Source organism: Rosa chinensis, chromosome 7, assembly GCF_002994745.2.
Source record: "Rosa chinensis cultivar Old Blush chromosome 7, RchiOBHm-V2, whole genome shotgun sequence".
NCBI lineage: Eukaryota > Viridiplantae > Streptophyta > Magnoliopsida > Rosales > Rosaceae > Rosa > Rosa chinensis.
Window position 1 is genome coordinate 58,467,176 of NC_037094.1, and position 26,250 is coordinate 58,493,425.

At 38.5% G+C, this 26,250-nt stretch overlaps 1 protein-coding gene and 1 pseudogene across 10 annotated transcripts; both read left to right on the forward strand.

The window, feature by feature from the left end:
- The first annotated feature begins 6,571 nt into the window (after positions 1-6,571).
- On the forward strand, positions 6,572-19,339 carry LOC112179975 (disease resistance protein RPV1). Of its 10 annotated transcripts, none has more exons than XM_040510456.1 (15): positions 6,572-7,398; positions 10,057-11,179; positions 11,333-11,608; positions 11,724-13,080; positions 13,450-13,554; positions 13,918-14,026; positions 14,495-14,542; positions 14,656-14,714; positions 14,794-14,945; positions 15,258-15,359; positions 15,489-15,616; positions 16,498-16,607; positions 16,749-16,850; positions 17,503-17,680; positions 17,763-19,339. In XM_040510456.1, exons 1-4 carry the CDS (start codon positions 6,743-6,745, stop codon positions 12,150-12,152), a joined length of 2,484 nt encoding a protein of 827 aa, XP_040366390.1. In that variant the 5' UTR covers positions 6,572-6,742; the 3' UTR covers positions 12,153-13,080; positions 13,450-13,554; positions 13,918-14,026; positions 14,495-14,542; positions 14,656-14,714; positions 14,794-14,945; positions 15,258-15,359; positions 15,489-15,616; positions 16,498-16,607; positions 16,749-16,850; positions 17,503-17,680; positions 17,763-19,339. The 10 variants fall into 10 exon arrangements, with proteins under 10 accessions (XP_040366390.1, XP_040366395.1, XP_040366389.1 ...); XM_040510461.1 differs by having other exon boundaries at positions 14,891-14,945; XM_040510455.1 differs by lacking the exon at positions 13,918-14,026 and having other exon boundaries at positions 17,763-18,051; positions 18,530-19,337.
- A 2,422-nt stretch (positions 19,340-21,761) lies between these two features.
- LOC112175468 lies at positions 21,762-26,036 on the forward strand (annotated as a pseudogene).
- Positions 26,037-26,250: the final 214 nt, after the last annotated feature.

The window sequence follows — 26,250 nt, forward strand, 5'->3', positions numbered from 1 at the left end:
ACTTGGCAATAATCCAATCGGAAACTTCCGATGGCCAATTTAATGAACCCAAAGTAGGTCCATGATTGGAGAGGAGATTGGTGAATCAATTAATGAATGAACCCATATCCAGGTCCATGATGACGAAGCAATTGGAAAGAGACCCGCTCTGATACCATGTTAAACAGCGACAAGCGTGGCCCGTGGCCCACTATTGTACCGATACTGTCCCAAGTTAACCACCCGATAGGTGTTGGGTTTTAATCACAAAAGGCCTCGGTACAATTGGGTGAGATCCACCTACTTATAAGTTATATTTTATTTGTCACTTTTCCAATGTGGGATCTTTCCTCTCCAACATATTTAACTTCGAAATCTTAAACCATTTGTTAAGCCTAACCATGTTTGCAATATGTACATAAACACCTACTATGGATAGCATATCTAACTTCGAAATCTTAAACCATTTGTTAAGCCTAACCATGTTTGCAATATGTACATAAACACCTACTATGGATAGCATATCTAACTTCGAAATCTGGCTAAGTTACCAGATTTTTGAACGTGTAAAATAATATATAAGATAGAGAGAATTCCACAAATGGTCACTCAACTATGACTCATTAGACACTTTGGTCACTCAAGTTTCAAATATATCACTTTGGTCACTCAACTATTACACTATCAATCATTTTAGTCACCCAAGGAGAATTTTTTCTCACTTTAATCGCTTCTCCTAATCATTCTAATACATATTTCTCAATTTTTCACAATTGGTTGGATGAAAATATCATTAATATTGTAGCAAATAATTTTTTTTTAATGAAAAAATTAACAAAGTGACTAAAGTGATTGACAGTGTAATAGTTGAGTGACCAAAGTGATATATTTGAAACTTGAGTGACCGAAGTGTCTAATGAGTTATAGTTGAGTGACCATTTGTGGAATTTTCCCTATAAGATATAATGTAGTAATGTAATATAAACAAATGTTACTAAATTCAGTAGCATTGAATGGAACGACATTGATCATGTTCTCACAGCATCGCGCGGGCGCATTTTTCTAGTGTATAATAGTGGCTGATAGTTTTCTCAGTTTTGCACTTTTGCACTTGTATAATAACTTTCATTGAGGGCTTAATTTTCTCATGTAAAATAGTAATGTTTAATGGATTTCTGTCTAATAAGTTTCAGTTTCTGTTTTGCACATGTATAATGAGTTCCTTGAGTTGCAGAGTTGGCTTACTTGTTTTTGTTTTTCTGTTTTGCACTTGTTGGAAATTTGATGGATAGATGGAGGGGCTACTACTGTTTATGACACTGAGGAATGAAGTGAAAGAGTTGGATTGCTTGGAGGAAGTTTGAAGTTGGCAATCGGCAGCACTGGAGTTTGGCATTTGCTTGTTTGTTGGACTGCCATTTTATTTTCTTCGTTTAATTCTGCATTTGGTGAATTTAGACTTGGGGAGTGGTCTATAATTTAGCACCATGATGAATTCCCATTTTATTTTCTGCATTTGGTTAATTTGAACTTTGGGAAATGCTTTGTATTAGTGTAATTTAAATCTATTCAGACTTTGAGTGTATTAGTTGTTGGTCTGTATGTTTGTTTCTTCTAGTGTCTGCTTATGGGTTTTTTTTTCCTTTCAGATTTGGTTGATTAGTAGCTGTAGTTCTGTAGTTGGGAATTTGGTCTGCTGGAAATATAATATATGTTTCAGGTTTTAGTTGATTTTTTTTTCTTTTTTCGAGTTTGCAGGTTATCAAATATGGTATGTATGTTTATTTCAGATTTGAGTGATTAGTAGTTGGGAATTTGGTCTGCTGGAAGTAGAAGTTTCAAGTTTTAGTTCTTTTTATTTTTTTCTAGTCTACAGGTTATCAAATTTTCAGGTTTTGGTTGCATGTTTTAGTATGTGGTTTGGGTGCAAACCGCAATGCACTGCATCGTTAAAACAGTGCAATCAAAAATCCAGTCCAAACAATGTAAAAGCGGTTGCGGTTCGTAAAGTGGGTCTACCTAATAATGCGGTGTGATTGTGATTTCAGGCCCGAACCGCACATAGCCCAGCCCTACTTATGGAGGAGGATATTCAAGAAAATGAATCCCAATGTTAGTTGCAAGCCACACTTAGAAAGACCATTTGTGGCCATGTTCATTTCATGGTAAACAAGATGAGTAGTACATTACTAAAAAAGCTCCATGAGAACTCTACAATGCTAACAATAAATTTGAAAGGGTGAAGATCATCAACTCCATTAGCCATAATATTGACAAGCACATCTGAATGATATTCTACGACTAAAAGTTGACCCTTTGCTTTTTGAGAAGCCATTTTAAGCCCAAGAAGGAGACCCCAAGCTTCAGCAACAATAACCAAACCAGTTCCAAGATTGGCCCATATTCCAACATCCACAGTGGGGTCACCAAGCACAACACTTGCTCCAATAGTTTGGTTTTTCTTTTCTTAGCTTGTTTCAGTTTTTTGTCGGGAAGATTTTGGGTTTTTTATTTTGTCCCGGATTATACTTTGCTCATGCGCTTGATCACGGTGTAGTGTTAGTTGCGTGTGCTGTGGCACATGTCATCGTGTGACGTTCATGCAGTGAAGGCAAGGGCCTTTAGCTGGTTGAACCCGTTGGTGGCGTCTTGTGCTTCAAAATCAATTATCCCGGAGCTCAATCTTGGTGATAGCATCGACCTCGATGGAGGTGGAGGAAGCGTAGTCCTGCTAGAAGCAGAGAATAATACCTTGGAGGAGGATGTGTCGTGGTCGGAGACAAGTACATAGGGGTCTAGATCCGCAACGTAGGTTTTGATTGAGAGGGTGGGGAATGCAATGGTGGTGACTTGAAACTGACGATAGGGAGTGGAGAAGGGGTTGAGGATTAAGGAGGATGAGGCATGAGGTTTAGGGATGGTCACATTGGTTGGTTTGAGGAGCCGATAGGGACTGGAGAAGAGGAAGAAGGAGAACAAAAAAAGGAAGACACAAATGCTAGGAAAAAAAAACAATTATTGGACCATGAGTGAGACACGTAACACTTGGTTAACAAGGGCTGCCCAGGACGTCCCCTCCTCTTGTAATTTTCTTTATACTTTTTTTTCTAATGATAAAAAAAAATTACAAACTAAAACCCCGCAAACACTTAGGTCTATAATTACCTACTAATTATTCCTCTAATCTTGCAGTTTTACTTAACTTTTGTGCTTATTTATATATATTTATTATGTTTTTCTTATCATGTTAGGAAATGATGGAGAAGCTTGGAAGTGCACTAAAAAGTCAAGTTTAGCACATTTTTCTACTCCGGCTAGGAGAAACCGAGCTAGGCAAGGAAGGAGGAGCGGCAGTCTGACCACATGAACTCCAAATGAGTTGAAACTTTGCAGATTCATTCTAGACATCCTAAAAATCATTTTGTATGAAGAGTGTAAAAGCTAGTTCGGAGTGTAAGGCTTTCAAATGATCGGCACAAATTTCTGACTAAAAGATGAAAACTGCAAAACCGGACCTGTATTGATTCCGGCAGCATTTCCGGCTAAACCACAGAGAACTAAGCTCTGAAATTTTACCTGGATGATCTACACTCATGGAGGAACATTTGGTATGAATAAGTCAAATGCCAATTCGAAACTCTCGATGGAGATTTAATTGAAGGAAGAAAGGAGAAGAAAATGCGCAAAAGGACAAAAAATTGGATCAACGGTGGTCAACGCCGGATTTTGGACTTTTTCGGCCGAGTTGGCCGGCCGAGAACATGTGTAGAGGACAAGGAAGAGCTGACTAGGGTTAGAGACTTTAGGTGGGAAGATTTTAGGTCTAGGTTATTTTGAAATTCAAAGTTTGAAAGATGACAAGTGGTTCAATTCTTACACCTTACACCTTTGTCTCCCAGATATTACCTTGTTCCCCTACACAATGACCCTTATACCCTTACTTTTTCTCCTCCACCAAAATAAAGGGGCTCTCTATGTCTTTTCTATGTGGAGCTAAAAACTAGATCCACATTTTGTGCTTACACATTTGTCAATCACATCTAGCCCTTCATTTCTTTTGATCTCCACCCTTGATTTGAATTGCCTTGCCCTTTAAATAGCCCATTCTCTCTCCCCAAAACCGTTCACCCTTTTACTCTCTCACTTTGCAACATCAAAATCTCTCTTTTCTCTAGTTCTAGCATGGTTTCTCTCTAGTTTTTCATAGCTAGTTTATAGTTCTTTGATTTTGTGTAAGAGAAAGGTGTGTAGCCACTTGGGTTTCGCCAAAACTGAAGTTTCTACACACTTTGATCAATCACTTCTCTTGTTTCTCACACACTCAAGCCTTGACCTTACTTTGTTCTTAAGATTTTGTTGATTTGTATAGTGATTTGGGTTCTAGAAACCAAAATCTCTATACTTTGAAGCATTTCTCTTCTCATATAGCATCTAGGAGACAAGGGACTGAAGGGAGACATCTTGTTCTATTGGTTTGGCTCCAAAAAGAGTGAAACCCGTGGGTATATAACTTGTTCTCCACTCTTTGCTCTCTTTTATTTGTTATTTATGATGTTTATGGCTTGTAGTTGTGTAAATATGAGTTGTAAGTAGTTGAATTTGGGGCTAGGGCCAAACTTGTGCACAAAATAATGTAATCCTTATGTTATTTGATGTTTATGCATGTTTTGAATATTTTGGCTACAATACTTTAATGTATCTTAAGTGTGTTCATAGATTTATTACCTAGAAGCAGACTTTACCAAGTTAATGAATCGAAAACATGAACTTGATAAACTCTTGATTCCGTGAGCATGTGTAGCTAAATAAGTGGTGGCTTGGCTTATTCCTACGGGAAGAACTAAGTTGCTTGAATTTCTTACTTTGAAATTAAAGCATGATGTTGTGAGTTTAGGTTCCGGAAGAATTTAGGCTCATGGCACTGTAGGCCATTTATAATCCGGAAGATTTGAATGGTATAAGGCTGCGTTTGTTTCACAGAATCTGGGTATTGGGAAAGGAAAGTCTTTCCTTTCCTGTGTTTTCCTGCATTTGGGATGGCCAAGGAAGGGAAAATGATTCCCAAAGAAATGGAAAAAAAGGAGGAAACTGGTTCCCCCCCATCCACCTTAGGAACGGCCCCACCCACTTATAAAATGATATGACTAAATTGTCCCGACTCAAAATCATTATTTGCTAATATAATCAACTGTACTTCTTGTTTGTATGATTTTTGCACTACTCCTGCAATGGAAACTAAAATGTGTATTCTGACTACATTCCTAGTGTTTCCAAACACTAGAAAGGAAAATAGCTGGGAATTGAAATTTCCCATGCTTATGGAAAGAGCAAGGAATTGATTTCCTTTCCTTTTCTTTTCGCGAACCAAACGCGGCCTAAAGGTTGTGTAATTTAGCTTTGCTTTGGAAGATATTGTTAAAATTGCATGACTAGTTAGTTTCTTAGCAGCTTCATCAAAGCACTAATGGGAAATTTATCAAAACATGTTGTTACATTAAATTTGGGTTATATTGTGTGCATGAGTAAGGCTAGGTGTGATGCCTAAGCCTCTATTTCTCTCTTATATCAAAATCTCTATTTTTATTTGCATACTTTATTTTTGTGTACTTTTAATTTATTCGCATAAAAATTAAAATCAATCAAGCCGTTCACTACCATAATTGTTAATACCATCCTCATGATCTTTAGCTTCCAAAGAGCTAAGGTTGTGATTTTGTAAAAAGGTAGATTGCATATTTTTTTTTTCTAGGTTTTCTTGTGGTAATCTAGCTAGGGTGGAGTTTCCCTCAATCCCTTGGGTACGATACTCTACACTTTCTCTTACTAAAACGTGACCTTCTACACTTGGAAATAAGGAACATCATACACAAATTTGCACACACTTTCATACTCAATGATGTCTCCAACAAACAATCAATTCCTAAATTTATTTTATACTTTCATAAAAAAAAAATATTTGATAAGCAAAATGGTGGCGGAGTGAGCTACCACTCCAGGATCGGGAGCAATTTGGGTATGGGCCCTCCCCAAGGGATGTTATTAAGAGGTTGGGGTTCAAATCAGGCCTAATACTAGAAGCACTCCAGGATCGGGAGCAATTTGGGTATGGGCCCTCCCCAAGGGATGTTATTAAGAGGTTGGGGTTCAAATCAGGCCTAATACTAGAAGAAGCCCTGAAGCGTCTGTCATTCTTCCAGCCTACTAGCCTAGTATGGTTCCACCCGATCAACTCCATTGGGTAATACTTTAATAAATTTTAGAGCCCTCCTCTTGTAGTTTGTGTTTATACTTCAATACATTTTAGAGGTTAAGCTGACTTTTTACCTCCCCTAACGTTTGACTTTAGTCAAAAAAACATTTTGGGCCTACGTTAGTATATTCACGGAAATAACCACGAAAAAAACAAGAAAAAAAAACAAACTGTTGGCATGTGGTCCTTTCTTTACGCGTTGTCAGAAAAACAATAAAGTGTACGCGGAAAATAATAGTTGTCCGTACAAATGGGCCTGGAATTTGTCCAAGAAAAGAAAGAAATGGGGCCTAGAACAATAATTGTTGTTGGTGTTATATTAGCTGTCATCCAATAGGGAGCTTCTGTACCACGCCTATTCTTGTTTTTGTTGGGTTCGGGATGTTTTGAAATTCAAAAGAAAAGGGCAAGAGGAAATAAAGAAACCTCGGTTTGCATTTCCACCACTTAGAATCTCAGTTTTCGTTTTCTCAGAAACAAAAATAAACACTGCATTGTAAGTTCACAGTACAAATGAAGCCATGGGAACCATCATCGCCACGGTCGTCGTCCTCGTCATCGTTCCCATCACCGCTACCTTCCTCATCGCCCCCAAAAGACTGGGACTACGACGTGTTTTTGAACTTCAGAGGTGAGGACACCCGCCACGGCTTCACGGACCACCTCTATGCGGCATTAGATGGTGCCGGAATCAGGACGTTTAGGGATGCCGAGGGACTAAGAAGAGGGGAAGACATAGAACAAAAATTGATGCAGATAATCGAAGAGTGTAGGATCTCTCTAATTGTCTTCTCAAAGAGGTACGGGGATTCACGTTGGTGTCTTCACGAGCTGGTGAAGATCATGGAGTGTAGAAGAACACGGGGGCAGTTGGTTTTCCCAATATTCTATCATGTTGATCCTTCTGATGTCAGGCATCGGAGGCGTAGTTTTGCAATGACGTCATTAGGAAAATGGGAGACGTCATTAGCTGCATTTAATGATCTTCGTGAAGCTGCATTTAATTTTTCTGCTGGCGGGCGTAGTTGGAGTAATGATCTTCGTGAAGCTGCATTTAATTTTTCTGCTGGCGGGCGTAGTTGGCGTTGGCGTAATGATGGCGAGCGTAGTTGGCGTAATGCTCTTCGTGAAGCTGCAAGTTTGTCTGGCTGGCATCTTGGTATTGATGTGTAAGTATATATAATAAGTACATAACTTCTTAAAAGCTAGCTGTTGGTCTTTAGTTTCGTTTTGTTGCTGTTGCTCTCAGTTTGGTTCTTGCTTTTGATTCTTAATAATATGAAGTCTTTGATAAAGTTGTTGGAGATCTCAGATCTCCTTGAGTTCGGTGGAATATGCTTATTTATGAGAATGATATGGAAAATCTTATAACTTTAAGTTTTGGCGTATCATAGCGCTCTCAAGATATGGAAAATCATTCCAATATATGAACAAACTAAAATTCGTGCAATGATTCCGAGTACTTTTGAAATTTCCTCTCTTCGGTGCTCTTCTCTTATTTTATACATCAGTAAACACGGATAAGAGAAGAGCACCGAAGAGATTAATTTAATGTTCATTTTCAAGACTATCTATATCCCACGTGGGACTTACCAAAATTTTAAGTAACATTCCTAAAATAGCTTCTTCTAAATTTTTAACAAAATAAGAAAATTTGACTTAAATAACTTTTTTTTAAGGGTTCTTGACCAAAAGCCCTAAAATTAGCCAAAATTATCCCACTTACCCCAGCAACAGATTTTTATTCTTACTAACCCAATTTAAAGAGAAATGACTATTCTGCCCTCTGCTTAATTAATAAATTACATACTGCCACTCGAGCTCTCATCCCCGATCTCTCTCTCTCTCTCTCTCTCTCTCTCTCTCTCTCTCTCTCTCTCTCTCTCTCCCCAACTGACCTCTAGCACCGGCGACATTCCAGCCCCTCCGGCGTTCGGCGCTTGACCCAGGCACTCTGGACCCAGCCTCTCCGGGGTACGACGTAGGCCTTCCGGCGTTTGACGTAGGCCCTCTTGCGTTCCAGGCCCTCCGGCGCTTGATCTAGCCTCTCTGGTGCTCGACTTAGGCTATCCGGAGCTCGATCAAGGTTCTCCAGCGCTAGACCAAGGTTCTCCGGTGTCGATGAAGGCTTTCCGGTGCTAGATCAAGGTTCTCCGGCGCTCAACCGGAGCCAACGACAGAGTTTGATGTTCAACCGGAGCCTGAATCCAAACTGGAATTACAACTCGGTACTAGAGTCGATGCTGCAGATCCGATGATGGAAGAGAAAAGTGCCGGCAGAGCTGGAATAGTTGACCGAGCTGGAATCGCGTTGATCTCCGGCGAAAGAGATCTGTTATCTCCGGCGTTCGCCTCAATTCCACTGCTGCCCGCTGCAAATCAGTCATCTCCGGCGAGATTCGGCGCTCGAGCTCGACCTCCGGTGCTCAATCCAGGCTCTCCGGCTCTCGTCACAGGCCGGTGGCAGAGGAGAACGTTGATCTGGTGCGCAGGAGGCGGAGGTGAACGACATTTTGGTGCCCAGAGCTTTTCTATGGGTGCCCAGGTCAATTTCTTTCTTCTTTTTTTTTTTGGCAGAATGTCAGAATGAAAGGACAAAAAAAAAAAAAAAAGATCTATTGGGGCAATAGAGGCTTGTTAAAGGTCTATTGGGGGGCAATAGACGTCTATAGGAGAGCAATAGAAGTTTTGGATTGATGTAATCTTTTTTTTTTTTCTTTAATCAAAGTTTTATTTGTCTAAATTTAGGGAGATTAGTTCCCATTCCGGCAATTGAAAGTTCTATTAGGAGCCAATAGACGTCTATTGGGGGGCAATAGATGTTTTGAATTGATGTAATTTGCTAGTTTTTTTCTTTAATCAAAGTTTTATTTGTGTAGTTTTAGGAAGATTAATTACCATTTCGGTAATTTAAACGTCTATTGGGGGGCAATAGACGTCTATTGGGGGGCAATACATGGCTGATAGTCGTCTATTGGGAGGGCAATACATGGTTAATAGACATCTATTGGGGGGCAATACATGGTTGATAGACGTCTATTGCCCCTTTATTGGGGGGCAATAGACGTCTATTGGGAGGCAATACATGGCTGATAGTCGTCTATTGGGGGGCAATAGACGTCTATTGGGGGCAAAAAAAACTTTCCGGTGGGTGGTAGCCGGTGATCGGAATCCGGTGGCCGGTGACCGGATTCCGGCGAAAATTGGTCGGATTCCGGCGGCCGGTGACCGGACTCCGGCGAAATCCCCTATGGTTTCTCTCTCTCCCATTCTCTCTCTCTCTCTCTCTCTCTCTCTCTAAGTAACAAAGGTGAGGGTAAAATGGTATTAAAAAAATAATAAAAACAAAAAAAAAATCTTAATGGGGTATTAGGGAAGACCTCCTTCGAGTGTTTTGGGTAAGAGAGAATTAAAAAAACTTAGTGGGGTAAGTGGGAAAAAAATCTCTAAAAATGGTGTAAATGGACAAAAACCCTTTTTTTAATGTTGTGGACTAGTGGGTAGTCGCCAGACGTCTCTCTCTCTCTCTCGGTTCTGCCTCTTCTGGTTATTTTATAATTTACCATGTAACTCTTAAGTATTAAAATTGGAGGAGTTCCAAGCCAAAACTGGTGAACCACATTTTCAATCATCATAATACAAAGACACTTCTAACTTCTAGAAATGCAATCAGAAGTGCTTGTTTATATAATATAGTTTTTTTTTTTTTGGAGAGAGAATGATATGATATAGTTAACTAGAAATAAGATAATTCAATAATATCTTATAGTTGATGCTTGATACAGAATGCATCATATTTATGCTTTTAAATGTTAAATGATCAACAGGAGTGAAGTAGAGACTATCAAATGCATAGTCAAGCAGGTTAGAAGCGGGCTAAACACTACATACTTAAAGGAAGCCAAGTACCCGGTGGGAATAGTCCAACACGTTGAAGTTATTAGTAAGTGTTTAGATGATGTTCGATCAGATAATAATGATGTTCGCATGGTCGGAATTTGGGGTATGGCTGGAATTGGCAAAACAGCAGTTGCAAAAGCCATCTATAACAAATTCTATCATGGCTTTGACAGTAGAAGTTTCCTAGAAGATGTTAGGGAAACTGCGAAGGGCCTACGTGGTCTTACTGCTCTGCAAGAAAGTCTTCTTTCTGATGTCTTAAAACCTACCAAGATAGAGGTAGGTAAAGTTGACATAGGGATCAATGTGATAAAACAACAACTTGGAAGGAAAAAGGTACTTGTCATTTTTGATGATGTGAACGATCAGGAACAATTAGATGCATTAGCGTGTGAACGTGACTCCTTTGGTCAAGGCTCCTTTGGTCAAGGAAGTATAATTATTATAACAACAAGAGATCGACTTTTGCTTCAGCAACTGCAAGTGCATCTTATATATCCGATTCGAGAAATGCCTGAAGGATCCGCTCTTGAGCTCTTCAGTAGGCATGCATTTCGAGATCTGTGGCCGCCTCTAGGATTTTCTGACCTCTCCAGAAGTGTGGTTGCTTACTGTGGAGGTTTACCTCTGGCTCTTGAAGTTTTAGGGTCTTTTTTCTTTGGAAAGGAGAAGGGAGCATGGAAATGCACATTGGATAAATTAAAAAGGTTTCCTGATGCCAAAATTCAGTCAAGGCTCAGAATTAGCTATGATGCAATGGATTGGAACCAGAAGGAGATATTCCTCCATATATCTTGTTTCCTCATTGGAATGGACAAGAACCATGCCATACAAATACTTGAGGGCTGTGATCTTTCCGCAGAATCAGATATCAGTGTCCTTCTTCACCGTTCCCTTCTTACTGTTAGTGAAAAAAATAAGCTCATGATGCATGATTTGCTTAGGGACATGGGCAGAGAAGTTGTTCGTTTAGAATTCCCTGCACTCCCTGAAAAGCGTAGTAGATTGTGGCATCAGGCAGATATAATAGATGTACTCACTGAAGATTCTGTAAGTACTATCCATATCAAGACACGCATATCCATATTATATATATGTATGTATATAAGCATTCATGGCCCTTCCATGTATAGGCGCATAAACTATTTTTCCAATGCAAATAAGCTTTTGCTTGCTAATTAAGTGCCTTATGCTTGTTAATAGGGAACTAAAAAGACCCAAGGACTTGCTCTAAATTGGCTTAGATCTGACAAGTCGAGTTTCAGCACAGAATCATTTGGAAAGATGAGACTGAAATTGCTCCAACTCAACTATGTACAGCTCACTGGAGACTGCGATAAGTTTGCCAAAAAGTTAAGATGGCTCTGCTTGCGAGGGTTCTCTAAAGAGATCATACGCAATGAGTTTCTTAATGGAGGAAACCTGGTTTCCATCGACCTGCGGTACAGCAATCTCGTACGAGTTTGGGAGTATTCAGAGGTATATTTATTAGAAACTTTTGCTTCTGGTTTAATACAATAAACACCTCACGCTCTCCTTTTCTTTTTTATGGATTTTGATATTTCTTTTTGTTTTGGTGTTGCATGTCTAACAGGAGCTTAAGACACTGAAGATACTTAATCTCAGTCACTCACATAACCTAACACAATCACCGGACTTTTCAAATCTCCCAAATCTCGAGTATTTGATACTGAAAGACTGCAAGAGTTTGTCAGAGATTCATGAGTCTGTTGGACGTCTTGAAAGACTTGCCGTGGTTAATCTCAAAGGCTGCATAATGCTCAAGGACCTTCCAAAGAGTTTTTATGAGTTGCAATCAGTCAAAACTCTTGTTCTTTCTGGCTGTTCGGGATTTGCGAATTTGGATGAGGATATAGGGAATATGATATCATTGAGAACTCTTCTCGTAAATGGCACATCCATAACTGAGATACCATCCTCTGTACAAACACTATTGCCTCGCCTGGACTTTTCATCTCGAGACAGCTTGAAACAACAGACCACAGGACCTAGCCATGACTAATCTGATGAGGGCGACCTTCAAAGAGAAATGATAGGGTTATAAAGCTCGGAGTCGGAGAAGCTTGCAGAAATCTCTGTTACCAATGAAGACCTCATCGTGACTGCACGAAGGTGTCTCTCATGAGCATGAATGCTGACGTTTTCTTGTTTAGGATTTGCTTCTCTCCCAATCTTATCAACCTCCGCAAATAGCTTGTTAAATCCCTTTCTCTGACTCTCGGTTCTTATATTGCTGTCAAAGGATTGGTATTTGGTACCATATCCTTATAAGTTGTAAGGGCAGGTTCATAACAGTATTTGTAATAGCAATATTAAGTGGCTAATGTACAATTGTGGGAGTTTCATTCAAATTGCAATGTACAGGGTTTGATGCATCCTTGTCAGCAATCAATCGATTCTTAGAAATCTGAACTGGAACTCCTGATTTTAAGTGTTTGATTGATGGCGAGTGTTGGGTTAGGATCGGTCGGAATTGAAGAGTTTCACCACAAAGAGACCTGGGAGAATTCAGAGAGAAATTGCAATTGCGCTTGTGAGTGGACTGAAGTGGAACTTGGACGGTCAAAGCACAGTTGTGAACGTCGGCGCCTTAGACCGGTGGTTTCGTCAGCCCCACACGCTGTCTGAAAAATAGCCTTAATCTGAAATTTGAGTTGCGTAGCAAAAGTCAAACAGTCAACGTGGCAAGATAGCCGATTGGAAATGGAAATGGAAATGGGTCAGGTTTAAGGCCCAATAACTTTCATGGTGCAAAAAACATATAAATTAAAGATTAATGTTTCATGGTCTCATCTCCACTCTGTAGTATTACTAATCTCTTGAATCTGTCCGGTACCACCACCGCCGATGGTGGCGATGATGGAGTGGAAGAAGATAGAGACAGTGGTGCGGCCAATGAAGTGGACACCAACGAGGCTGGGGATGGACGGGTATGGCTTTTTCAAGTTTTGATGAGTTTTGAAATTTATATCTGTATGTGGCTCAATTAATTTTAATGGGGATTCATTCATATATATACTTGTATTATTGCTTAAATTTTTTAAATTCAGTATAAAAGCTCGAGATTGGGGTCGAGGGGGTCTAAACTCTAAAGAAACAATCAAGCTGTTTGGTTGGGATCACTGAAAAAATCACATTACTACATGAGTTAGTCTCCAATTAAAATCCAATGCTCAATAGACTTTCGGTCCAAGAATGGATTGATTTGGGCTTACTCTCCTTTTGTATAATTTCACTTTGTGCATGAATACTATTGCTTGCTTGTTGTGTTCTTTTGAGATTCTGAAGATTTCATGCAGGAAAGGAACGATGGAATCGTAAGTAGGCGCGCGGAAGAGGTTATGGAGAGACGCAGAGCTTGTGGATGCGGAGGGCTAGTGCTCCTGCTTCAATGGAAATGACTGGTATGACCACCCACCTTTAAGGAACAAAACCGCAAAGAGCATACAGCAAGATCATGTGTTCTACTTTCTTGTTTGTCTTGTGTTTGTAGAAATGAGAAAGCTAGATTTGGTTAGAATTGTGGCTGCATTGGTAGTTAATGGTGTCCTAGCAGTGATTCTTAGGTATGCTTACTCGTTCTGCTTCTTAGACCTCTGAGGACATGCTCTTTTGCCTTGTCCTTGACTCCTTGCACAATGTTTGGTTGCTTAGAAATGCAGAAAGATTTGGGTTTCCATTTGATCCAGAAAATATTTATATACTGGGATGGGTATGGGTGCTGTTTGTTACCATTTTAACTTATTTACTTTCTGTGTGTTTGCTAGGAAAATTGAATTAAGAAGAGAAGCAGACAGAGTTTGGAATTTTGTTTTTTGATGTGTTTGATTTGTAGAAAAGTAACATGATGGGAGTGGATAACTAATTTGAAGTAAGGTAAATAGTTATCCATGGCTTGTCTGTGTTGGAACTTGGATGAAGGATCTTCGTAATATGTTTCTTGGGAACGTTGCTTTACAAAATATGATGTAGTTCTGTCACTATGAATGTTATTATTTGAAGTAATGGATGGGGGTGTTTATACCATATAAATAGTATCTCCTATGTAGTCCATGAGTCTCTTTGCCTAATGCTGTTTCTTTACTACGTACTGCCCCCTGTCTATCTATAAACAGTAATACACGAAATCAGGTGCTGGCTGGAATGTTTAATTTATATTTGGATTCAAAGTCTGTATTTCGATAACAAAAAGTTTTGTTTATTGTAGTGTCATGAATCAAACTACATATAGTATCTACTATTGCAGATTGCCATACTATTCAAGTTCCCCTTTGTTTGCTATCAAAGGTTTATTCTTATGCAGTTTTGCCTAATAACTGATCACTTTTCCCTCTTGATCTCCAGGATCATGATTTCGCAAGCACTGTTTGTGATTTGTCCCCGAAACTGCAGGTAATATTTCCTTCTTGTAGTTCAAGTCAACTTATGCTGAAATCGTTCTTGTAACACTTTTCTTTTTCTTATGTGAGTGATAAAACTCTGTCTTATTGTGCTTCAAATAATAGGAGTACCTGAACTTTGTCAAGCACATCATGGTGATGAAGCTACTGTTCCACTAAAGGAGGTCATACTGTGTTACATACCTTTTAACTTTTCATGTCCCTTTTAAGGAATTAATCATTCTGTTCAAAATTATGTTTCAGAAGTTACTTGAATCTTGTATTGAGCTTCGCCCTCTTCTGATCACCTCCCACAGCAGACTAAAAGATATACTGTTCCTTGATCTTGCTTTGGCTTCAGCTGTCAAAACAACATGGAAAGGGGACTCACAGATCTACATTTTTCTAACCCACCGGTAAGCATCAAATATGCTGTTAGTCTAAATATCTGCTAAATTATTAGAGGAATGAATGTCAATAGATACCATTATGCAAACAAGAAATTTACGGGGCTTTTTTATGATACTGAAAACAGGAGATTATGTTCTTCATTTCCTTGATTAGATTGAAGATTCACTCCAATATCGACTTTATAATGATGTCTAAGATATCTGAGTTTTGCTCTACAACTTATATCCACATTGCTTTATTTAAAGCATATACATTGATGCTTTGTTAGTATTTTTTCATATTGTTTGTAAGGATTTAACTTGAGTGGCAGTTGGCAGGTCATCAACCCAGTTGAAGTGCAGGGTATTATAGCTTCGGTTAATGAGCTAATTAGTATTTTTTTGTGTGTTATGTACATACACTACAGAGGCATCACAATTGTAAGGAACTTCTGAGATTCTAACTTTTTTTTCTTAGATACTTTTTAAGTTTGAAATTTTTTCTTCTCAAGTCTGTATAGGTGAAATTATGCATATGTTCATGTTATCTGATGATTTTCTGCCGCATAGGTTGGGCAAAATCTTGCAACATAAGATTTTTGAGAGGAAGGGTGCCAGCATGGATTAAAATTCCCATGTCAGTTGCGATACCATTTGGCCTTTGGAAAGGTCCTATCAGAAGTATGTTAATAATTAAGGTATTCTTTTCGACCTTTTAATTTGATCAAAAATTTATATCAATTTTAATTGTACATCAATTCTATTATCATTTGATCGAATTTCAATTCTAGTGTACCAAAATCACATTGTATTCTTCTTACCATTCCCTGACTCAGTCCCTAAGTTACGCAAAACCGAGAAAGCTGGTTCTGATTTTGATCAGGCATTTGAGTATTCTTTCTTCATATGTTATGCTCTCTTCAGGTCCATCTGTGAATCTAAAAAGGTCAATTAGACTGGCTATTTTTCTTAAGAGAACTTTTTGTGTATCTATGCTTTTGTCACCAAAAAGGAATGCCACAAGTTCGTGTTAATCCTTTTGTCTGGCGTTTATAATTTTTTCACCCATAGTCAGTATTTTTGTTGCTTTCTTGTCTTGGGTTTTTTTCGCTTGTCCCCTGTTTTGTGTTTCTTCTATTTTGGTCACAGTGGGGATTGAAACCCTGACCTAGTCTAATCCTAACGCAAGTCCCAAGCCCCCTCACTACTTGGGCTAACCTATGGGTCTCATTAGAAATATATTACAATTAGCATCTAATTAAACTTAAAGGTTCTCTTGTGAAAGTGTCTTTTTATTCCTGCCTGTTTGTTGCAGCTTTTGAAGGGGAATCCCAGTTGGATTCTTCTCATTTGTATCTGTGCCCAACCCCCTAGAAGCACTGATGCTAAACAGATGCGCGCGCGCGCGCACAAACACACACACATAAAATCATATATATATCACACAGATTTATATTATTCTTTATTCTATTCACTGATTAGATCTATCTCCATCACTAATATTTATCAAATGAGAAGGAAACATGGAGAAAAAATTAAAAAACAATAGTAAGCTTGAACATTTTATTTCTTTTTGCAGGTATAGCATATAAGATTTCTTCATTTTACAAATGTGTGAAGAGCGGTGACCTCTCTAAACTTCAAGCAATACAAGAAACTATTGTACAAATGAATGCTCCTCTTTCTTTGGTAATGAAACTATCATTAAGTTTAGTATTGATTATGTTATTTTTTTTACAGTTAAAATGGCTCCTACTGCATTATACATTAGGTTTAGTCACTTTAATTCAACCTGCAATATGCATACTTCATATTTGAATCTTTTGGTAGACCCATCAACTTAAGAGCATAATGAAGAGTACTTCAAGAATACCTTGGCCTGGTGATGAAGGTGATGAGAGGTGGAATCAAGCTTGGTGTGAAATAAAGAAGGTACGAATGTCAATCATTTGCTTTGTGCTGTTCCATTGGGTTAACTTGCTTTAGTCTCATAAATCGCAAGTTTAAATACAGACAACCAAAAAATCTAGGAAATATTTTGGTTGTATGTAGATTTCTATGTCTTCCTTTTGGACATTTTGTTCGCATAACAGTTTACTTCAGACATTTTGTTTATGCTGGACTAAATTTCAATGAGTTTGAAGTTCCTCTTGTAATCCACTGTTGGATGTTATTATGGTTCTTTAGAATTGAGCATATTTCATAATTAAAAAAAAAAAAGGTTGACATGAGTTTCCCTTCCAAGTAGATAATGATAAACAAAGACATTAGGACAGTCTTTTCAGGAAGCGCCTAAAACTCATCATACAGTTGTAAGAATGGGTTAATACTTACATCCCTGGTTACATTTCATAGGCCAATATTTTCCTGTACTACATTTTGTTCCATGATCTTCAATCTTCAAATGGTAGAAAGATTTGAAAATGAAGGTCCGAATAAGACTTCTATTCAAGTCAAAGAGATTGATAAAGTATCAGATGGAACTGACAGCAGTGTAACAAAATGCTTAAGAGAGGGAAGATTATGTGTGACTTAAGATCCATCATATGATGTTATTATGACATGTATTGCCTATTCTTAACAGGTTTGGGCTTCAAAGTGGAATGAAAGAGCTTTTATTAGTTGTAAGAAAGCTAAACTAGATGATGAGGATATATGCATTGCTGTATTGATTCAAGAAATCATCTGTGCCGATTATGCCTCTGTTATTCACACAAAGAATTAATCCCTTGTCAGGGAATACTGCAGAAATTTACACAGAGGTATGACTCGTCTCTGAGTTTGAAATCTCTTCCTCACCACCCCATCAAATGTGATCACCATTCTTTCTTCATGCAAATACAGATATTAAGGGCTTGGGGGAGACTTTGTGGGTGCATATCCTGGACGAGCCATGAGCTTCATAACCCAAAAAGCCACTCTAAACTCTTCTATTGTAGGAGAAACTTTTAATATATCAGATGACAACATTTGCGTCGTTCACGAATTGACATCTCAAGCATGAATATGGCTCTCAGGTTAATTGTTATCCAAGCAAGCCAATAGGGCTGTATAGCAAGCAGTCTATCATATTCAGATCAGACTCAAATGCTGAGGATGTGGAAGGATATGCAGATGCTGGGCTTTATGACAGGTTTGTCCTAAACTTGAATTTAACAAAATGAATGAAGTAAAGAACGAAGAGTTCCATCTTTTCACTCCTGGACTGGATGAGTCGGCTTCAGAAAGTTACTTATTTTTTAGTTACATATGGAGGGTTTTTAAGACTAGAAAAACCTAGGATATCTCACAATTAATTGGCATGATGCTGTGGTTCAAAGTTCAAACCATCCAGTCTTATGTAATTGAAATGACCAGTCAGTCATTGGTTACTTCTCTTTGCCATTGATCAGAAGTAGTAGTTAAGTTCAAGTAGATTCATTTTGTTTAGCCTCGACAGTCGACTTTCCACAATCACTTGGTATAGGTGCAAAGAGGCAATTTGACCATTTCAGTTTCTGCATTCTTTGTAAAAAGCCATATATTTGAAATGGAAGAATGTGTTCAAAGTATTCTTTTGTCTTGCCTTCTTTCCCAAAGGGAGCCATATAATGGTTGTCATAATGCCTCAGTGTAATCATGGATAAGGAGGAGAAGATTGTATTGGATTACACAAGCGACCGGATGATCATTGATAGGGCCTTCCAGGTTTCACTCTTCTCAAGAATTGCAGAGTTGGGAAAGATATTAGAAGGCCTTTTTGGTTGTCCTCAGGACATTGGAGGAGCGGTAAAAGATGGATTGATATATGTAGTTCAGTCAAGGCCACAAATCTAACCTTCAGCTACCGCAGGTTACTATTTATTCTGAAAATAATGAATTTTCTAGGTAAGAGTCTGAACATTCAGTTAGTTTGGTTGAACATTCAGTTAGTTAGGTTGAACATTCAGTCAGTTATAAATATAAATATATACACACGCACATATAGATATATATTTGTGTGTGTGTTTATATATATATGTGTGTGTTATATATATATATATATATAGGGGCGGGTTCTGAAGCGGACGTCCGCACTTGGCTAAAGTGCGGACGGCGACGCAGCGGCGGCGTTCCAGGCTGCGACGGCGGCTCGGGGCTTGGCGGACGGAGGCCGGAGGCTTGGTGGACGGTTCTGGGCAACGTTCGAGGTCGGAGGAGGTCGGAGTTGCAGGTTTCTGGGCAGCGAGCTCACCTGCAACTGCAGGTTTCTGGCCAAGGCTGCAACCACGTCGCCGGCGACTCCACCGACTGCAGACCCTTCCGTTTGACCCGTGGCGTCCGTCCGGCAAGCTCCGCCGCTCCGTCGCACCCCGAGCCGAGCTGCAGCAGCGCCGTCCGCACTTTAACGAAAGTGCGGACGTCCTCTTTCGAACGCTTTCCTATATATATATATATATATGACTATATGTGTGTGTGGAAATTCTTATACTTCTATATAAAATATGTCCTAATGTGCATATATATATATTCTACATATCGGTTGACCAATCTGATTGGATTCGAAAATATGGTGAAATTGGCTAAATTTTTTACCACACTCATAATTTATTGTAATAAACTCATCCAACGGTCGGTTTTTCCATTTTCTTTGAATTGATAGGGGTTGCTCTTTGGAGTGTATGATATATAAATATAGGTTTATAAGAGTAACTACGTTTGACCTAGTTGATCGAATTCGAAATAAGAACCACATTGGCTAGATTTTCTACAACCACCATAAAACATTACAATCTCTCCATCGAGCGGTTGGTTTCTCCGAATTCATTTTCCACTTCATGGTTGCTTTAGAATGAACCTAAACAATTTAAATGCAATGTATAAGTCATATAACTTTAGGAATAAAATTAGTATAGACCAATGTGTTTGTAATAAAAATTAATTTTGCTTATCTTATGTCCACTCACATCCATCGATGAAATATATACAAACGTGATGTGAAAAAATAAGCACGTTTCGCGGTTGTCACGGCATCGGTCAACCAATAAAATATATAAGTGTCTACGGTTGACCAATCCGATCGGATTCGAAAATATGGTGCAATTGGCTAAATTTTTTACCACACTCATAATTTATTGTAATAAACTCATCCAACGGTCGGTTTTTCCATTTTCTTTGAATTGATAGGGGTTGCTCTTTGGAGTGTATGATATATAAATATAGGTTTATAAGAGTAACTACGTTTGACCTAGTTGATCGAATTCGAAACGAGAACCAAATTGGCTGGATTTTCTACAACCACCATAAAACATTACAATCTCTCCATCGAGCGGTTGGTTTCTCCGAATTCATTTTCCACTTCATGGTTGCTTTAGAATGAACCTAAACAATTTAAATGCAATGTATAAGTCATACAATTTTAGGAATAAAATTGGTATAGACCAATGTGTTTGTAATTAAAATTAATTTTTTTTATCTTATGTCCACGCACATCCATTGATGGAAAATATACAAACGTGATGTGAAAAAATAAGCACGTTTCGCGGTTGTCACGGCATCGGTCAACCAATAAAACATATAAGTGTTTACGGTTGACCAATCCGATCGGATTCGAAAATATGGTGAAATTGACTAAATTTTTTACCACACTCATAATTTATTGTAATAAACTCATCCAACGGTCGGTTTTTCCATTTTCTTTGAATTGATAGGGGTTGCTCTTTGGAGTGTATGATATATAAATATAGGTTTATAAGAGTAACTATGTTTGACCTAGTTGATTAAATTCGAAACGAGAATCAAATTGGCTGGATTTTCTACAACCACCATAAAACATTACAATCTCTCCATCAAGCGGTTGGTTTCTCCGAATTCATTTTCCACTTCATGGTTGCTTTAGAATGAACCTAAACAATTTAAATGCAATGTATAAGTCATATAACTTTAGGAATAAAATTGGTATAGTCCAATGTGTTTGTAATTAAAATTAATTTTTTTTTATCTTATGTCCACGCACATCCATCGATGGAATATATACAAATGTGATGTGAAAAAATAAGCACGTTTCGCGGTTGCCACGCCATCGGTCAACCAATAAAACATATAAGTGACTACGGTTGACCAATCCGATCGGATTCGAAAATATGGTAAAATTGGCTAAATTTTTTACCACACTCATAATTTATTGTAATAAACTCATCCAACGGTCGGTTTCTCATTTTCTTTGAATTGCCTATATGTAGCTCTTTGGAGTGTATGATGTATAAATATAGATTTATAAAAAATTAGTGTCTTTAAAAATTTATTTATCAATAAATTAGTATCTATATATAAATATAGATTTTTTTGGGTACAATATAGTTATATAGATATTTTATCTTTGGTTGTATTTGATCATTATCCATTGAATTTCCAAAGCTTGATTTAAAAAAAAAAAACTTGTGTCTTTAAATATTTATTTATAAATAAAGCCCGCAAGGCCCGGCCTAAAAAAGCCCACAAGGCCAAGCCCGGCCCGGCCCGAAAAAGCCCGCAAGGCCCGCTTTATATGGACGAGCTTGGATTCTTTGATTTTTAATAAAACCCGGCCTGCAATTATTTAAAAATATAGTAAGACCCGGCCCGGCCCGTTGACGACCCCTAAACTGGAGATATGCTTCTGTGAAATTTAAAATTTCTTAAAGTGAAAAAAGAACAACTGAGTTTATCTGACAAAGAAATGCAGAGGAAAGTGCACCTTTCAAAAAAAAAAACAAAAAAAAAAAAATTTGTCTTCTGCATTATTGGTTCTCAACAACAATCAACCTTCTTGGAACTTGAGTCAACTTGGTCGGTTGTTGAGTGAACTTACTGTGTTGTTTCTGCCTTATGGCTTGGAAAGTGAACTTAATTACAGTATTCCTTTGTCTAATACTGTAATTAAGAAGGAAAACATGTCTTTATCAACCCTTTGAGTGTTGACTTTGACGTGATCCTGCCTTGGATTGAGAAGCCAAGGCAATTCTCATTACATTATTATTGTTCAATTCTTACATCTAAACTACTCCAACCCAAAAATCCCAAAAATGGCCTCCTCCTCCTCCTCCTCCTCCTCAGAAAAACGGTGGAGGTATGACGTGTTCTTGAGCTTCAGAGGTAAAGACACACGCAAGACCTTCACGGACAACCTCCATAAGGCATTAGAACGGGCCGGAGTCAACGCCTTCATGGACGACAGCGAACTCAAAAAAGGGGAAAATATAACAGCAGAACTGGAGGGGGCAATCCGCGGGTCTAGGATCTCTGTCATCGTCTTCTCAGAAAACTATGGGGATTCCATTTGGTGTCTTGAGGAGCTGGTGCAGATCATGGAGTGTAAAAATACACTGGGGCAATTGGTGTTCCCCATATTTTATCATGTTGATCCATCACATGTCAGAAGACAGATTGGTATGTTTGGTCCGGCATTTGAGAAACATGAAGCTAGATATGTGGGTACAGATAAAGTATCCAGGTGGAGAACTGCTCTTCGGGGAGCTGCAAATTTGTCTGGCTTCGATATTGCTGGCAGGTAATATATTACTACATAATCATTACATACTAAACGCTTTTTACTGCTAGCTGTTACTTAAGGGTCCTCAATTCAGTTCATGTGATTTACCTCTTTATCCAGTTTTGTTATATCCCTTTTACTTGGTCTTTTTTTTTTTTTTTTGAGGTATTTTTGCTTTTCTAGTAGCATAATAAGTCTTAGTTCTGCTTAATTGACAGATATGAGGGAGATTTTATCCATGACATTATTGGTGAGATCTGTGGTCGGCTGAACAACACATACTTGCATGTAGCTGACTACCCAGTTGGAATAGATTCACGTGTTGCATATATCTGTAATTCTTTATCTGTTGGATTAGATGATGTTCGCATGGTTGGAATTTGGGGTATGGGTGGAATTGGGAAGACATCACTTGCAAAAGCCATCTATAACAAATATATTCATAGCTTTGAAAGTAAGTTTTCTTGCAAATGTTAGGGAAACTGCAAAGGATTCAAATGGTCTGATTACTTTGCAAGAAAGACTTCTCTCTGATATCTTAAAACCAACCAAGATAGAGCTAAGTAGTGTTCCCAGAGGAATTACTGTGATAAAAGAAAGACTTGGATTCAGAAAGGTACTTGTCATTGTAGATGATGTGGATCATGTGGACCAATTAAATGCATTAGCCATAAGGCATTACTCATTTGGTCCAGGAAGTCGAATTATAATAACAACAAGAGATCGACATTTGCTAGAGCGAATTTCAGTGGATACAATACATCTGACTCAAGAAATGAATGAAGAAGAAGCTTTTGAGCTCTTTAATTGGCATGCGTTTCAAAATCATTGTCCTAATGCAGGATTTTTGAATCTCTCGAAAAGTGTGGTTACGTACTGTGGTGGTTTACCACTGGCTCTGGAAGTTTTGGGGTCTTTTCTCTTTAAAGGAAGCAAAAGAGATTGGAAGAGCACATTGGAGAAATTGAAAAAAATTCCTGATGACAAAATTCAGGATAAGCTCAGAATAAGCTTTGATGCAATTGATGAGAATCAGAAGGACATATTCCTCCATATATCTTGTTTCTTAATTGGAATGGACAGGAACTATGTCACACAAATCCTGCATGGCTGTGGTTATTTTCCAGAGACAGGAATCCGTGTCCTCATTCATCGTTGCCTTGTCACTGTTAATGAAAGAAACAAGCTCATGATGCATGATTTGCTTCGAGAAATGGGCAGAGAAGTTGTTCGTGCGGAGTCCCCCAAACGCCCTGAAAAACGTAGTAGATTGTGGCGCCAGGATGATGTAATAGATGTATTGACAGAAGAATCTGTAAGTAGTACTTCCCAATCCAGGCAAGCATATGCATTACATGTCCATAATACTAAACGTAAGATGCCAATTTCAGTTATGCAAAACCATATAGTGCTGCATGTCATTGTAGTGTACGGATTCAGTCGGTTTCATCTTCTACATCATTATTGTGGCAGTGAGGATGTGCAAATGCCATCATGGCTCTTCCACATGCACACAAATCAATTTTCTCCTGCAAATAAATTAATTATTTTTTTGTTTTTCTTACGTAGTGCCTTCTGTTAACAGGGCACTGAAGAGATTGAAGGACTCGCTTTAAATTTGCAAAGAACTGACAAGAAGAGTTTCAGTTCAAAAGCATTTACCAACATGAGGAGATTGAACTTGCTCCAACTCAACTATGTACAGCTCACTGGAGACTACGCCAATCTTTCGAAAAAGTTGATATGGCTCTGCTGGCGTGGATTCTCTCCGAACTTCATAGGAACGGAGTTTCTTAACCAAGGAAAACTGGTTTCTATCGACCTGCGGTACAGCAATCTCATAAAATTCTGGGAGCACTCCAGGGTATGTTAAGCTTAAAAAAGTACTTCAGAACTTTTTCATTCTGGTTTAATACATAACATTTAAAATTTTCCTCTTCTTCTTCTCGTATTTTAACTTTTCTTTTGTTCCTGGTCTTGTCTAACAGCTGCTTGAGAAGTTAAAGATTCTTAATCTCAGTCATTCACATTACCTAACACAATCACCAGACTTTTCAAAACTCCCAAATCTTGAGTATTTGATTCTAAAAGACTGTGAGAGTTTGTCAGAGATACACCAGTCTGTTGGACATCTTAAGAGACTTGCTTTGCTAAATCTGAAAAACTGCAAAATGCTGAAGGACCTTCCAAGGAGTTTTTATAAATTAACATCTATCAAAACTCTTGTTCTTTTTGGCTGTTCAAGATTTGAGAATTTGGGTGAGGACATTGGGAAGATGATATCATTGACAACTCTTCTTGTACATGGCACTGCCATGAGTCAAGTACCATCCTCTGTAGGAAGATTGCAAAACCTGAACTACTCATCTATGCAAGGCCTGATTCGCGTGAAGCTACGCTTCCCAGAAGTGCCTAAAAATTATTTTCCTGCTCTACCGCAAGGCTTTACCTCTTTAATTTATTTAAATTTGGCGGGAAGCAGTAGTGGTCCTAGCCTTCCAAAACTCAGTGGCCTTTCCAATCTTGAATATCTACGTTTCAATAATATGGCAAACCTTCCTGCAAGCAGAGATTTACCAACTAGTCTGAAGGAGTTGGAAGTGGATCACTGCACTGCACTGGAAATAATTCCAAATATTTCAAAAACGTTGAGGCACAACATCCTACAGGTTCTCTCTCTCTCTCTCTCTCTCTCTCTCTCTCTCTCTATACACAGACGAAGATGTATTCTTTATACGTATCTTGCTCGTTATGGTATAGGGATGGACTGCAAGTGGAGATGGTGGCATTTTTCTCCCTGATATTCCAAAGTGGTTTGCGTATGTCAGAAAGAGTGAGCGAGTCTTTTTTCAAGTGCCTCAAGTAATTGGTTGCAATTTAGAGGCTTTTACTGTGTGCGCAGTTTGTTCTTCTTCGTTCAATGAGCACATATCTCCAACTGGTATTTCCATTTTTGTTACAAATTACACCAAGCTCATTAACTTTGCTGTCCGGCCAGATCATCTCACTGAAATAACTTCAGATGAAGTGGTGGTTTGGCAGGTGAATCTGTCAAACAATGACTTCAATTTGGAAGGTGGTGACTTTGTTGAGGTTGAAGCTGTAACTGGATCAGGTTTCACTGTAAAGAATACAGGGGTCGGTCTAGTATGGGATCCCAAACTTGTCAATGAAAATAAGATAGAGAGTGAGCCTATCCCATATGAGTGTGAGTCATCACTTCATCCTGCCTCTTCATTTGATCATGACTTATCTGATGAGAACCGACCTTCACAAATGTCGAGGCAGGAGCAACAGCCCATGAGACTGCAAGTACACCAGCTCAAAAGTGGCTCAAGCTCACAAGCAAAACCCAAAGTCAGACGTCGCAATCCTTGCAGTTGTTGGTGGTAGTTTTCTAGGTTTCTTCCTTAAGGTAGAAAAATATAAGATTAGCTGATTGGTACATGCTCTTGTATTAACCGAGCTCATTTTGATGAAAATCACATCCACCCCAACCAAAAGGCACATGTCCTAGCTTGGAGGCTGACTAGAAAAATTAGCATTTCCTATAATGAATTGTTATGATGCTATGTTCCTAACCATTGAGTCTTCATGTGATTGAAATGACCAGTGAGTTATTGGTTTTACTTCTCCTTGCCATGTGGAAACTTCAAGACAAAAGATCTGTGGGTAAATTTGTTCCTGAAAATTGAGATAGCTAGAAATTCATCCCTTATGCGCATTCTGTTAAGATAGAAGTATACTGCAAGACAATATGTTTCTAGTGACACCCTAAATTCAATGAGTTTCAAGTTCCTTTTGTAATCAATCGCTGGATATTATTATGATTCTTTAGAATTG

Excerpts from the sequence above, each read along its gene's own strand:
- LOC112179975 (XM_040510456.1), top strand. The coding sequence starts at position 6,743 with ATGAAGCCATGGGAACCATCATCGCCACGGTCGTCGTCCTCGTCATCG. Across the intron at positions 7,399-10,056 it reads TGGCATCTTGGTATTGATGT|GAGTGAAGTAGAGACTATCA; the intron begins GTAAGTATATAT and ends AATGATCAACAG. Across the intron at positions 11,609-11,723 it reads GAGTTTGGGAGTATTCAGAG|GAGCTTAAGACACTGAAGAT; the intron begins GTATATTTATTA and ends CATGTCTAACAG.